The sequence below is a fragment of the Cheilinus undulatus genome, linkage group 3, assembly GCF_018320785.1.
Source record: "Cheilinus undulatus linkage group 3, ASM1832078v1, whole genome shotgun sequence".
Lineage (NCBI taxonomy): Eukaryota > Metazoa > Chordata > Actinopteri > Labriformes > Labridae > Cheilinus > Cheilinus undulatus.
The window spans coordinates 2,818,463-2,834,268 of record NC_054867.1 but is presented as its reverse complement, the minus strand read 5'-3'; the positions used below and the strand labels follow the sequence as shown (position 1 = coordinate 2,834,268).

At 41.1% G+C, this 15,806-nt stretch overlaps 1 protein-coding gene across 1 annotated transcript; it reads left to right on the top strand.

Moving 5' to 3' along the window:
- Window positions 1–193: 193 nt before the first annotated feature.
- sec13 (SEC13 homolog, nuclear pore and COPII coat complex component) lies at window positions 194–15,639 on the top strand. Its single transcript, XM_041783880.1, has 9 exons — window positions 194–335; window positions 540–584; window positions 6,435–6,550; window positions 9,036–9,187; window positions 11,881–12,014; window positions 12,549–12,682; window positions 12,778–12,898; window positions 13,210–13,356; window positions 14,657–15,639. Exons 1-9 carry the CDS (start codon window positions 333–335, stop codon window positions 14,765–14,767), a joined length of 963 nt encoding a protein of 320 aa, XP_041639814.1. The 5' UTR covers window positions 194–332; the 3' UTR covers window positions 14,768–15,639.
- Window positions 15,640–15,806: the final 167 nt, after the last annotated feature.

Here is a 15,806-nt window from a genome sequence, read left to right as displayed (position 1 = left end):
TACAGTCATAATTATTTGTAATGAATAGTATTAATAATACTGGTAGTTGTATAAAGATTTAAGTCGTTAATGTGAGCTTAATTTGTATTTAAGGTCTAACTAAAAATATTTAACTAACAGAGTTAGATTGAAGTACAGAATAAGACTACATCCACAAATCCGGAACCTTTGTTTCCCAGTTGTAGTTTCGCCGGTAGATTAAGTCGCCGGACTTGGTGGGTGGGAAGCGGCTTCTGTACTTGTTGCCACGTCGGAGTAGTTGGTGAAGCAGTTATTCATTCATAAAAACACCGAGGTTAAATTATTTTAGTGTTTCTTGTTCTTCTGTAGCCATGGTGAGTGTTTTATTTTTACCACCCGCTGTCTTTTTATCATTAGTTTAATTATTTAAACTGTTTAATGTTGACCGTTAGCTGCTGACGTGCCCGAACAGCTAGCATATTAGCTCAGTGGCTAATAGCAGAGATAATCCGTGAAGAAACACTGACACAGTTTATGTCACTGTCATTGAAGTAACTTTTATTATCTGTGATTTTCAGGTTTCTATTATTAACACGGTGGATACTTCCCACGAGGATATGATTGTAAGTTTTCTTTTTTCCCTACAAACAGATAAACGAAGCTAACGTTAGCATGCTATTAATGGGCTGGATTTATTTAAAGATTCAGTTTCAGACAGCACAAATACATGTTTGTTTATTTGTTAGCATTAAAAAACAACATCTTATGAGTAGCCGAGTTCTGGTTTATATTTGTCAGTGAAGTTAAAACTTGGGTCAGCTTTCAGGTAAAGGATCCTCTCATTAGCAGTGACAGCTCTTCAACTGCTTTCTGCTCTTCCTGATTACAGCAGTTTCACTGTAGTCGACTAAATCTACGACTAAAAGTACTGGTCGACTACATTTTCTCCATAATAAGGACGAGACTAGCTAATAGTAAATCAGTGGCTATAAAAACTGATGAAAAGTAAGTTTAGTTTTCATGAAGGGGACTAAAATGTTAGAGCTGAACTGCTGGACATTAAAATCAATGATATTTCTCTGCTGTGCTTGTATTATAAGGTAGGATTTTCATCAGTGTATTATAAACCAATCACAGTATTGAAAGTGCATTAATATAAATATGTTAGACTTATATTTATTTTACAATTTGGCCAATAAAGTAAGTGCAAATAGAGTTACTATTTTGATTAAAAGTTATGGCTTAAATGATGAGATGCACCATACTGGTTTTGCCAATATCTGATATGCTGATATTTACTTATTTATTTTAGTTATGTGTACTGTGTTATGTGTACTGGTTGTAGGATTTAGTTTAGACCAGTGATACTCAACGTGTGGCTCTTTTGTGATGATTTGGGGTTCTTTTATGTCAGGGGTGTCCAAAATTTTTCCATTTGGGGCCACATACAGAAATATATAAGGAGGGAGGAGCCACTTTCATATATCTCACCTCTGTGTTAAAGTCAGTTAAAGCATTTTAATGTGGGTCAAGATATGCTCAGTGATTCTGTATGCTTAAATGGCCAGTTGATGGTTGACAAGGTCAATGGCCAATTATTTTAAGGATTTTAGGGAGGCCAATCAGATTTTAGGGGCCCTAGTCAGCTCTGGGTACCACTAGCCCCACCCCTGGAACATCATTGGTGCGGCTATTTGCTGCTGTAATTAGGGCATCATAAATCAAGATATCTTTATTATCTTTGTTGCCAATATTTTACTATTTATAGTGTTGTCTTATGTAGTCCTGAAAAAACAGCTGTAAATCCTTGTCAAAATGTTTGTTTACAGTATAGGGCATGGTAGCAAGCTCTTGTGCTGAAACTAAGAAGAATAATACAGTGTAGTACAAGCTTCATGCTCTGTTAAGGGCTGTATTTAATGCAATTTAAAGAATTTTGTGGGAGCCAATCAAAAATGGGCAGTGGGCCACATTTGACCCACCGGCCATAGTTTGGACACCCCTGTTTTATGTATTAATTTGAAATATTTTTCCCCCTGAAAACCTTAGAAAAGGGAAACTTTGACCACTTTTTTACCCATTTTAGCCCCTTTTTACCATTTAAGCTACCTTTTAACATTAAATACCACTTGTTTCCTTTTTTGCTCATTTTTGCCACTTCTTTTTGCCACTTTTATCCCATTCTTACCCTTTTCACAATTTTTTGTCACTTTATGCCCATTTAAGCTATCTTTTGCCATAAAATGCCACTTGTGTTGTCTTTTTTCGCCCATTTTTGCAACTTTTTAGCCACTTTTATCACATTTTTGCCCTATTTCACAATTTTTGCCAATTTAAGCTATGTTTTGCCCTTAAATACCATTTGTTTCCTTTTTTTTTTTTCCCTTTTTGCCACCATTGATTGCTTCCAATTTTAGTCACTTTTTTCTCATTTTTTGCCACATTTTTGCCACCTGTAACTCTTTTTTTTTTGGTCGCTTTTCACCCATTTTTGTCACTTTCTGACCCTTTTTCCACTTTTCCCCCCATTTTCACCCATTTTTGCTGCTCTTTGACCATTTTTGCCACCTTAAACGTATTTTTATTACACTCTAAGCTGTTTATGCCACTTTTTACCCCTTAGATTGTGACTCTTGCAAAGGTTTTTTTCAACAATTTGGCTCTTTGGTTTAACTGGATTGAGTAACACTTGTTTAGACCTTAAAATTAAGTCTTTAAAACATACAGTTTGAGGTTCAAGGATGAAAAAATTTGCTAATTTCAGTCCTGAAAACAGATTTTACAACGTAAGGAATGATGATGATGATGAATTAAAAAAACCCCGGAAATATCAGCTGACATAGGTCTGGTGGTCCAGCCTAAAACTACACTAACTTTTTTGTTCATCAACCAATACTTTCAGCTGATATAGGCAAATTTTTTCTAACCAAAATATTGGCCGTAAATATTAAATACTTGACTTTAAAGTAGGGATGCACGATATTATCGGTAGTATATCGGCATCGGCCGATAATAGCTTATAAAGTTAATTATCGGTATGGGCCATAGTAAAGTTTACACCGATGTGTACAGCCGATAATTTGACATCATAATTAAGCGCAAGCGATGACACCGGACGTGCGCAATCAACAACAATAAACAACATGTCAGCTGTGTGGGAGAAGTCTGAGGAGTGGGAACAAGACAGCAAAGCAGCTGTTTGCATCGCTTGTAAAGTACATTAGATGCGTGGAGGAGCTCGACAACAGGCCTTTAACACCACCAGTTTAATTTTGCATCTAAAAAAACCGCCAACCTGATGACTGCAAGGACTATAAAGAATGACAAATCTTCGTGCCAGGGAAAACTCTGCAGCAGCCTCTACTTAAGTCATTCAACAAAGGTAAAAAATACAGGAGTGACCACCCAAAGGTAAGGAGCTGAACAGGAAAATCATTGAATTTATAGCTCTTGATAATCAGCCTTTCAGCATGGTGAAATATACTGGCTTGTGATGCATTTAAAGTAGAGATGCACCGAAAATTCGGCCACTGAAAATTTTTGGCTGAAAATGGCCCAAAAGTGCATTTTCGGTTTTCGGCTGAAAGACTTTTATCACCGAAACAACGAGGCCGAAACACGACGTTGTGATGGCGCAAGCAAAAAAACCGCGGCCAGCACGCGCTTGGTGCAGTGGTTCTCAAATAGGGGTACGTATACGTGAAGGCACTCCAGGGGGTATGCGAGATTTTAAATACATGCTGGCTATTTAAGAAAAATAACGCCTTTCTTTGCACGTCAGGAGCGACACGAGTATATTACATTCTAGAATCACATTCATGCTGCGAACGTCTGCGGTGTGTTTTCTCTGTCCTCTGATAAACACTGATATTTACTGAAGCGGAAGATAAAAGGAGGTTTGTCCCTCTCTGTCCTTCCCTCCGTGCGTTAATGCGGCACTTTTACGCACAGCCAGGACGTCAGTGCCGTTTTTTTCACGGTTTCATTCACTGTGCCAGCCAAGTTTGTAAGAGGAGGGACTGACTTTTCATTCATTCCATGTCAAATATGATCAATAAGAGTTATAATATTGCACAGCTGAGACTCGCAGTGAGAGGAGTTAACTCTCTCCACAGCACACAGACTGGCTCACCTGTTTGTGTTCCAGACTGTTCAGAGGAGTCATTTAGCTGGTTGATCTGGAGCTTTTATAAGTTGTATGTATGAGGTCAGAAGAGACTGTGTTGGTAAATATTTCACTTAAGTCCCGTTAGTTTAGAAACAGCTCCAGCTGTATGAGTTTCGCTCCAAGCGCACATGGTGGTGGTGGGGCCGATTTTTAAGTTAGACAGAGGAACAAAAACGTCCTCCTCTCCAACACCAACACCATCTGCATTTTTTGAGGGCAATAAGCAGCAGCAAAATAACCTGCTGACACTGAGCTCCACAGTGCAAAAAAGAAATAGCTTATACATTTAGACTGATTCTCCTTATTACTCAGCCAGTTTGCAAGATGGCTCCCAGAGATACTCCTGACAAAGGGCTTTAAATACCAACAACACAGATTCTTAAATGCAAAAATAATCTAGCTATAGTTCAGAGCTTAATTATGATTCTAAATTTCTGAGACTCAAGATGAACAGAAATAAAACTTCAACTAAAGTAGTTCTCCTGATTCTGCTTTAAAGAGCACAAACTAACTAAGCAACCGAGTTTAATGGGCATTTCACTGTAAACAGCTCTGTAACAACACAGTGACACAAACATCTCCAGTGCTGGAGAGGGTACACCTTTGTGCACCTTCGAGTGTGAACAGGAGACGGCACTCAGAAGTCCGTCATTGCTTTTGCCATGTCTCGCACATGTCACATAGGACGACATGCACGCTCTTTTTATCTCTATCTAAACATGTTATCAAAAGCGGCTGCAACTGCGGCTGCTGAGTCAGCACTCCTGTGAGTGTAGGACACACTTTTTAAGAGTGAAATCCTCATCCATCCACGGAGGCAGTGAGGCTAAACGTGATGATGTCTATATATCCGTGGTGAAGCTAATATGTTTAGCTTTAATGAGGAGCTTCTCTACGTGACTGGAAACGAAGTTTTGCAATTCAGGTAAGGCAATAGGCGCCTGCTAGTTATAACGTAGCGGGGCTTTAAATGCATCACAAGCCGGTATATTCCACCACGCTGAAAGGCTGATTATCAAGAGCTATAAAGTCAATGATTTTCCTGTTCAGCTCCTTACCTTTGGGTGGTCGCTGTTGTATGTTTTACCTTTGTTGAATGACTTAAGTAGAGGCTGCTGCCGAGTTTTCCCTGGCACGAAGTTTTGCCATTCTCCGGTTGGCGTTTTTTTTAGATGCAAAATTAAACTGGTGGTGTTAAAGGCATGTTGTCGAGCTCCTCCATGCATCTGATGTACTTTACAAGCGATGCAAACAGCTACGTTGCTGTCTTGTTCCCACTCCTCAGACTTTTCCCACACAGCTGACATGATGTTTATTGTTGTTGATTGCGCACGTCCGGTGTCATCGCGTGCGCTTAATTATGACGTCATATTATTGGCCGAACACATTGTAAATTTTACTATCGGCCGATACCGATAATTAACTTTTTAAGCTATTATCGGCCGATACCGATAAACTACCAATAATATCGTGCATCCCTATCCATGATAGAATTGGTGTTAACAGTGGAAAAAATGTAATTAAATATTGGTATCGGACAAAATTTGTTTCAAAATATTGGCATATTGGCAAAAATCCAATATCATGCATCCCTACTTTTAAGCTAATATCTGCTGATACAGATATTGTGCATTCCTACAGATCAGCAATAAAATTAATCAAAAGACAAGATACTTGCCTCCCCCCCACAGATATGTTTACATTCTCTGCAGTCTCTTCTAATGTCTGCAACACTATCTGATTGGCTAAATGCCATACAAGGTACAGCCATGTGTGTCTTTAGTAATAAATGGTTTCCAGTCTCATGAACTACTTTGATCAGTATCAGCCCTTAAAATCAATGTCCTTTTGCCTTTGCATATAAATAAGGTTGTTTTCCTTTTGTTGTCATCCAAACTGCTGCCATTTGTCATCTTCTGCATCGCTCTCTCTTCAAACTAACTGGAGAATCACAGCCACCTCTGCCCCTTGTTGAAATAAAGTGGGAGCTGTTTTTATGAGAGGGGCAGAGAAAGGCATACATCTTTCACCAAACATAAAACCTATGGACTAAACAAGTGCAACACAGGATGTGGATCAGTTACTGTTTAATCTAGATTATCTTGTTTTCGTCATCCAGGGAAGCTTAAATCATCACTGGGAGTTAAACCCAATCAACTGCCTGGCAGAAGTTGGAATTATGATCCTATGTAACCCCTTCTTTGTGCTGTCTTTGTCAGTCTTACCCTTACTGGAAGTCTCATCAAAGTTACAAAAATGTCAAATTAGAAGATTATTTTCTAACCTTTTCTTGTCTCTGTTTCAGCATGATGCTCAGATGGACTACTATGGCACCAGACTCGCCACATGCTCCTCTGACCGCACAGTAAAGATCTTTGATGTCAGAAATGGAGGGCAGATTTTGGTGGCCGACCTCAGAGGGTAAGATAGAAAATATTATATACCAACAATCCCTACAGCTAAAGAGTCACGTAATGCTCTGTGATGTTATTTAGCACACTAGTCCGATGTACAGACTTACTGCCCGCGGGCCACTTCTGGCCCACCAGCAGGTGTCATCAGGCCCGTGGGACATCTGGAAAAAAAGAGGGACATTTTCGAAAAATATAATTTTTACCCATTTATTATGAACTACCTATTATTATACCAAAAAAAGATATTAATATGATGCAATGAATGAGTTAAATATGGCACAGTGAAGTCTCTTTAGAGCAGGGAGGCACATCTTAAAAAAGACACACAGCAGAGTGAACACCAGTGCAGCTGCTTCATCACCTCAGCTCAGCAAATCCGCTGTCCATAAGAGAGGCTGATACAGACTGCATGATTTTCAGGACTGAAGGAAAAGGATTTATCTTGTCATATTTTGTTTCAACAAATTGCAAAGATTTGTCCAAAGATGAAAAACGTAACCACCGTGCACAGCTGCACTCGGCTCTCTCATCCTAATGGAGTCCAGTCCTGTCCGCACCTCTGACCAGTCTCTTGCATGTCAGGCCTTAATGAATGTGAGAGGCTTTTGCCTCCTAAAACAAAACTTCTTCCTCTGAGTGGGCTGAAAACAGCTGCTCTTGGGATAGCTAATACCTCCCTGTGTAACTGACTGTCACAAACCCAGAAATCATATCTCACTTTGGTGTGTCCCGACTGATTTGCTCCCTCAAAAAAATAAAATTGTCATGCCAGACTAATGTCAACTGTATTTATTTATATACAATTAAATTTTATGTCAGCAAGAAGTGAAATTTGTTCTTGATCACTAAACAAAACATGATTTGTAAATCCTGTGGTGCATTTAACTCCAGGTCTCGTCAAATGGTAAAAAAAATCCTGTCATAAGAGTAGAAATTTATGACTGAACATTTAGTCCTAATCTAGACACAGACTGTCCTATGATAGGAGAGGTCGGTATGTTTGTTCCTGGTGCAGCACTGAAAGGCATCCAAATTACGCACTGAGGTGTCCCAGTTGATGACACATGTCAGGGGGGATTCTGATAGAACGGACATGAGAAGAAAGACCGTAGGGGCTCAAACGAAAATCAGAAACATATCAAAGTGGCCTGAATCTGATTCAAAACCATCAGATTCAATGTGACTTGTGCTGTTCACAATGTCAGAAAAAATCAGGTGTGTGTCACATATGAGCAAAAACTTTTAACTGCAGTGTAGATGTAGCCTATGAGCAGCATGTTGGTGCAACAGGGAGGGATAAATCTCTGTAGGATCCTCCTCTCCTCTCTCTCTCTCTCTCTCTCACATCAGTGGATGATAAAAATTATCCACCGTTGTGCCTTTCTAATCATGTCGTCCAAGAATTCGTAGTTCCTACAGAACATTTTCTAGTGAGCCTGGAACTTGGCTGACTTTCCAGAGTCTTGGAGGACAGTGTTGTCCTATACAACAGTACGTGACACAGTTTATAAAAACATTGGTCACTTTCGAACCATAAGTCATAGAAACATACTCCTTTTTCCTCTGAAAGCTGACCATTTTGCCATTTGTTTGCTACCGTCAGTGTCGCCGTAGCTCTAAAGGATGCCGTTGTAGCGAGCCTGGAACTTTGGTGGCTTTTCGGGGTCTTTGGACATTAAATCCACAGCGTTACATCCGATATTAAACGTCTTTTTATCCATTTTTAATCCATTTTCAATCATGTACTTTGACTTTCTTCAGTGGGTGGCCATATTTTTTGACATGCAAAGCACTGTGGGAGTTGTAGTCAACCAGTTGCGTCTCTACTGCTTAGAGGAGTAGAGATGCAGGAGTAGAGAATAAACAATGATAAATGCAACTGTCAATTCACATGTCCACCATTATCTAAGCTAAGACTATTATACAGCGTTTTAACATCATCTAAGTTGCATCTTTGTGAAATAAACAAAGATAATCTACATATAAGAATTTGTGTTCATGTACAGTATATATATGTATATCATTTTTATTTCATATATCGGTTATTGACTGATATATCGGATATTGGCTTTTTTTAGCCTCCAAATATCGGTATCGGCATTGGCCCCAAAAATCCCATATCGGTCGGGCTCTAATAAAAATGTAAATATCTGAAAAAATACCATATTTTTCAAGGAGAGCATATTTTCGTCTGACTTGTTCTGAATTCTTGCAGGTAAATACTCTGTTTAAAGTAGCACATCGACGTTTTTTGTACATAAACATGCAGGATTCGTTAAATGGTGCATGCATTGTATATTGAACAATTTATACTGTCTATACCCTGAAACTGGTTTAACAGTTATTTTGTCAGTTAGGCTATACAGATTTTTTAATAACTTGGTCTTACAGCTGGGCTAAAATACAGTCAAGTTTTACTATGCATAATGTTTTTTTAAACATGACCTCAGAGAAGTGTTTTGGTCCAAATCTAAGTTTTTGTTTAAATGCAGCCACGAGGGTCCAGTGTGGCAGGTGGCGTGGGCTCACCCGATGTTTGGAAACATTCTGGCTTCCTGTTCGTACGACCGTAAAGTCATCATCTGGAAAGAGGAGAACGGAGCATGGGACAAGATGTATGAATACACGGGGCATGAGTCATCAGGTGAGTGTCTCACTCTGATTTTTTCTCTGTGTAACTCACGTCCATGTCTTCCTTCATGATCACTTTGAGTTACATTTGGTTATCTATCACTCCTCTCCATGATGGTTTGAGTCTCTGTTAGTTTATAAAAGACAGGCATGCACTGTGCGATATCAAGCTGACTCTATAACAGGAATGCCAGCAACAATTTATATCACTCCTCATGGTCCAATAGTCGACTACCACCTGAGTGCTCAGGTCATACAAGTCAGGACAGAAGTTTCCTTTGGTTGAAGGTGAATCTGTTGTCTCGTTTTCATCCGAAAAAAAAAAAAGGCAACAAAACTGCCTCACCATCTCTCTCCCACACACATAAAATACCCACACAAAACCAGCTGCTAAATAATAAATATTCTGTGTCAAATGTAGGTTCACTGTTTGGCCCATTTCCTACTGGTTTATTTCCTTTATTTTTTTTCTCAAAAGTTTGGGATTCCACTCATGGTTCTGGGGCAGTCATATGACCAAAATGTCAAACCTTCCACAAATCCAAATAGGGCTGGGCAGTTAATCAAAACTTAGACTAAATTGCAATATGGCCTGCTGCAATTTTTAAATCGCAGAGGGTGCAACATTTCTTTGACCTGAAATTTGTGTCAAAATAGCAGTTTTAAACTGTGTTTTTGCAATAGAGATGTTTGTATGACATATCATGCAATCATTCAATCGTTTTTTAGAATAGTCTTCCAAAAATCCTACTTTCTTCCTTTTCTTTCCATTTTTCTTAATAAATACAAGAATCACAAAAACACTTTGGTGCAGTAATTCATATCCAAATTGAAATAGGAGTCAGAATAATCAGAATTAGATACTTTTAAAGAATTGTTTAGCCCTTGTTAAGGAATAAAAGAAAGTTAAGGAATAATTGCATATCAAATCGCATTTGCGATACTGGGGGAAAACAATCACAATTAGATTATTTTCCAAAATCGTTCAGCCATAAATCCAATCAGACCAGTCTGGAGCAGCTGGTCCGGCCGTGACGACAGTCATGTCCCTTTGCACACTGCATGACAACACATGATCACGCTTAAAGTTGCTTTCGTGCTACTAATAATACCTGTCTGAATCAGCTGAAAATCCCACAAGGTACAGTTAAAGGGATATTTCAGGATTTTTGAAGTTGGGTCGTATGAGGTGCTTGGCTATAGTAGTAGCATTAGCCTCCAGTGATTTCCATGTAATTTGATCCTGTTGTTATTACGAGCTCGGAGAGAGCCGGCGCATAGCGGCTGTAGATAGGAACATGTTGTCCGGGTGAATTAACAAGTTTTACGAAAAAAGGGCCAAGGAAATATGTTGGTTGCCTGTGCGCTGTGTCGAAAATGTACACAGCACTTTATTTCTCCCAAAAACCCCCTCTGTGTCAGGCACTAACTTACGATAAAGCTTTCGCCATTTTGTATCCTTCCGCCTCCATTCACTGTTTACTTCACACATCTGCCGGTCAGCTGCGTGGGTCTGCGGACTTCTTCAGGAATAATAACACTCCGTCAAGCTAAAACAAAGATAACGAGCGATTTCGGCATAAGTGATGAAGATGTGCTGTTTATGTGGCGAAAGCTTTATCGTAAGTTAGTGCCTGACACAGAGGGGGTTTTTGGGAGAAATAAAGTGCTGTGTACATTTTCGACACAGCGCACAGGCGAGCCAACATATTTCCTTGGCCCATTTTTTCGTAAAACTTGTTAATTTACGCAGACAACATGTTCCCATCTACAGCCGCTATGCGCCAGCTCTCTCCGAGGTCGTAATAACGACAGGATCAAATTACACAGAACTCACTGGAGGCTAATGTTACTACTATAGCCATGCACCTCATACGACCCAACTTCAAAAATCCTGAAATATCCCTTTAAGATTGATTGTTTCTTCTTTGTTTCATTTTCTCCTTCCCTTAGAAAGTAGAACTGAAGATTTGGCCAATGGTCGAATAACATCGATCTACTATAAAGACAGTAAACCCGGTGGGGAAAGACATCCAGTAATGATGTGTTGTTCAAAAACGAGACAGTACGAGACAGATCTTTTCTATGAACGACAGGAGGGGGCTCACATTTTTGAGCCAGCTTCCTTTCTTCTATTTTTGTTGTCAGTAAATTCACATTTAAAAAGCCAAACTGGTACCAGATGACGAGCCGTTAGGAGCCAAAAGACCATCTCTTTTTACTGAGCTGAGCCAAATGATCCAGATCTCCAAAAAGAGATGGATTTCCCATCAGAGCAAGCAAGGATGGGCGGACGTCAGCTGGGGAAACCCAAGAATGATCAGGGCTGACTGTGGCAAACTGTACTGAACTGCCTTGGACCGCTTGGTGGAAACAGACCGTATGTGAGTGTTGTCTGACTCCTCTCCTCCAAAATTAAATGGAGTCTTGTAACCTATGTTGGCCATTGCTTTCTGCAAGTTTTTTTGCTTTTTACTTTTTATCTCACTGTGCCACCACTTTCAGGAAGCTCATGACTTTTTTCCCTCCAAAATGTAAAAAGTTGGCACAACCATAGACAGCACTAAGCTTTGGTAGAGCTCCTCACTTCCTGGCAGGATTCTTATTGGCCTTCATCTGGAGGTCTTTGCTGTGGCGTGACATCTATAGCTTGTGTTGGAGCCTCTAGAGAATCCAGTAACTGATTTTTTTTCTGTTTTTCTGCAGTGAACTCTGTCTGTTGGGGTCCATACGACTTTGGTTTGATTCTGGCCTGTGGGAGCTCGGACGGGGCGATTTCTCTTCTCACACTCACTGGAGATCAGCAGTGGGACGTGAAGAAGATCAGCAATGCACACACTGTGAGTCAGAGATACTCTGCACTTTAACATTGAGATTTTTCTAAGAGTAATGCCTGCACAAGCTGTCTTAGCTAAAAGTCTCAGTTACCTCCAGTGACCACAGTTGCTTTTACTTCCTGCCAAAATTTTCCTTGGTTTGGTCACTAGACTTAGTGCTTGTGTCTGATTAAGACCCCGGGGTTTACACAGCCTTTTGCTGTCATTAGCTTGTACGTCTTTGCAAATTAAACGGTGTGGCTGTTTATCAGGATGAATGCAGGAAAATCCCTACTTTAATAGCTGACTCTAGTATAGTCTCAACATTAACTATAAATTGGTCCAGTTAGCCCCATGCACAGTAGAAGTTAGCAAAGCAAGTCACCTTTTTTCTGCTTTATGGTTCCACACCTACCATAAAGTCCTGTGGCGCCCCCTAGGGGCGCCCCGCTGCTCTAGATCATTTAAAATTCTGCTTTTCACTCACATACTTGTTTCAGTTGTATGGGTATTGTCATATTTGAAGCTGAACGGTGCTAACCAGAGATTTACCTTCAGATTGGCTGTAATGCCGTGAGCTGGGCCCCCGCTGTTGTCCCAGGCAGTCTGATCGATCAGCCTTCAGGACAGAAACCAAACTATGTCAAACGCTTTGTCTCCGGAGGCTGCGACAACCTGGTCAAACTCTGGAAGTAAGTCTGTCTTTAACAGACTTTCTGTGGTGTTTTTTGTTTGCCTCGGTAGCTTTATGTCTAAACTATTTCTGATTGTGTCTGTCCGGCTGCAGGGAGGAGGACGGTCAGTGGAAGGAGGACCAGAAGTTGGAGGCTCACAGTGATTGGGTGAGAGATGTCGGCTGGGCTCCTTCCATTGGTCTGCCTACCAGCACAATCGCCAGCTGCTCACAGGTGAGAATTTGTAAAATCAAAGATTCCCAGCCCAAGTCCTTCCAGACTGAGCGACTAATGCCCCAAGCTGCTCAGTCGAAAGCTTTTAGTCCATTGCTGCTCCAAAATGTGTCAGAGCTTCTGAGTCACAGCCTCAGTGAAACAGTACATTTATAATCAGCTGTCTGTTTGGGTTCATGCGTTACATACAAGAAATAACATCCAGTTCAGTTCCTTTTTCTTGTACCTGGTGTCTGAATAGAAGTGAAGAAAACCCACATGACATCTCCCAGCATGGATCTTCATCTGTGTTTCTTCTCCTCTTCTTCCAGGATGGCCGTGTGTACATCTGGACGTGTGACGACCCTGCAGGAAACACCTGGACGGCCAAACTGCTCCACAAGTTCAACGACGTTGTTTGGCACGTCAGCTGGTCCATCACCGGAAACATCCTGGCTGTTTCAGGAGGAGACAACAAGGTACCTTCTTTTACTTTTTACAGTTTTGGCGTACTAGTCATCCAATGTTTTCTTTAAGAAATGCGGTTTTACAGAAGACACAATTTTTTTTCGTATGTTGTTGACTAAAAACTAATCACAGTACGTGAATCCTATTGCCAATTAAAACTAGAAAAATAACATTTATTCACCACTGCTTCTCCCACCAGTGGAAACAAACTGACATGCAGGCCTGCAAACTTAATAGAATTTTTGAAAAATTTGGTGAGCTAGAAGCCAGTGAAGGCTAGGGCAATTTCAACTTTTTAACACCTTCATACCCTCCCCAAATTTTACTGGGGTATACAGTATTACCGCCAGCCCTCACTAGTGTCTGACTGCTGCTCCCTCACTAGTGTCTGACTGCTGCTCCCTCACTAGTGTCTGACTGCTGCTCCCTCACTAGTGTCTGACTGCTGCTCCCTCACTAGTGTCTGACTGCTCCTCCCTCACTAGTGCCTGACTGCTCCTCCCTCACTAGTGTCTGACTGCTCCTCCCTCACTAGTGTCTGACTGCTCCTCCCTCACTAGTGTCTGACTGCTCCTCCCTCACTAGTATCTGACTGCTGCTCCCTCACTAGTGTCTGACTGCTGCTCCCTCACTAGTGTCTGACTGCTGCTCCCTCACTAGTGTCTGACTGCTCCTCCCTCACTAGTGTCTGACTGCTGCTCCCTCACTAGTGTCTGACTGCTGCTCCCTCACTAGTGTCTGACTGCTGCTCCCTCACTAGTGTCTGACTGCTGCTCCCTCACTAGTATCTGACTGCTGCTCCCTCACTAGTGTCTGACTGCTCCTCCCTCACTAGTGTCTGACTGCTGCTCCCTCACTAGTGTCTGACTGCTGCTCCCTCACTAGTGTCTGACTGCTGCTCCCTCACTAGTGTCTGACTGCTGCTCCCTCACTAGTGTCTGACTGCTCCTCCCTCACTAGTGTCTGACTGCTCCTCTCTCACTAGTGTCTGACTGCTGCTCCCTCACTACTGTCTGACTGCTGCTCCCTCACTAGTGTCTGACTGCTCCTCTCTCACTAGTGTCTGACTGCTCCCTCACTAGTGTCTGACTGCTGCTCCCTCACTAGTGTCTGACTGCTCCTCCCTCACTAGTGTCTGACTGCTGCTCCCTCACTAGTGTCTGACTGCTGCTCCCTCACTAGTGTCTGACTGCTGCTCCCTCACTAGTGTCTGACTGCTGCTCCCTCACTAGTGTCTGACTGCTGCTCCCTCACTAGTGTCTGTCTGCTGCTCCGTCTCTTCATGCTCTGTGTTCTGTGATCTTTGTGCAGGTGACGCTGTGGAAGGAGTCGATGGACGGTCAGTGGGCGTGTATCAGTGACGTCAGCAAAGGCCAGGGAGCCGTCTCCTCCATCACAGACACTCAGCAGAGCGAGCAGTGACCTCCATGGGTTTAAGGATGACTGGAGCGATCATAAACATGACGGACATTTGAACCAACAGCACATTTCCTGCACACATAGAACTTCTCTTGTCCTGATTTTTTATTTTAATTGATGATAAAAATACAGTTTATACAGGTAAACCAGAGGAGAGGAAACAGTCGAGCTTCAGAGGAAGAGAATCTCTTCAGTTTAAAGCTGACAGTCAATGTGCTTTTCATTCATTTCTCTTTATCAGATGCACTCTAGCGTTTGTTTTTTGTTATCCGTTTCAGAGCTGGTCCAAACGTGATTATATTCATATATTTATATTCAGCCTCCAGCCTTTCCCATCATGCTCTGCTCCTAAAACATTCCACTTCAGCAGGCAGAGATCTAGACATCACCTTATCAAAACAGCTCCCCTCTCTTTTCAAATATTTTTAATTTGCAGAATAAATAAGCTTTGTATTGAGCCAGAAATCCTCAGTGTGCAACGATTTAAAGTTTAATTAATCAGTTTTACACTCAGGTCTAATCTGATAGAGCTGTATAAACCTGCATGTTCACACAGAGAGACGAATCCAAACTAAAAACGACTGCTCTGCAAGAATTCTCCCAGATTTCAGCTCCTAATTCTAAAGAGAATGAGTGAATAAATTATTTATACATTCATTAGAACACTTTCTTTTTTATCATAAATGCGTATTTGTAAACTCAGACCCTGCCTTAAAGAATCGGTCACCACTCTGCTACAACCACACAGAGTGAATAAATCATCAGACAAACATGAGTGAAACGTAACAGAACAGTTTTGGACCGTTGTCTGTCAGCTGTAACATCAGAAACTTTTTTTTCATATTTGATGTAATTAAATAATTGTGATGTTAAAACAGCGTTGTGTGGTTTATTCTTATTATCTGAACTAGGAAGCAGGATTTACAGTTTTGGATGTTCCTTCAGGGTGAACTTTGGAGGTCAAAGGTGGTAGCTTCTTATCAGGATAGAGATTATTGATCATATGGACCCTGCAGCATAGAACATGCAGTGTCTAATACAG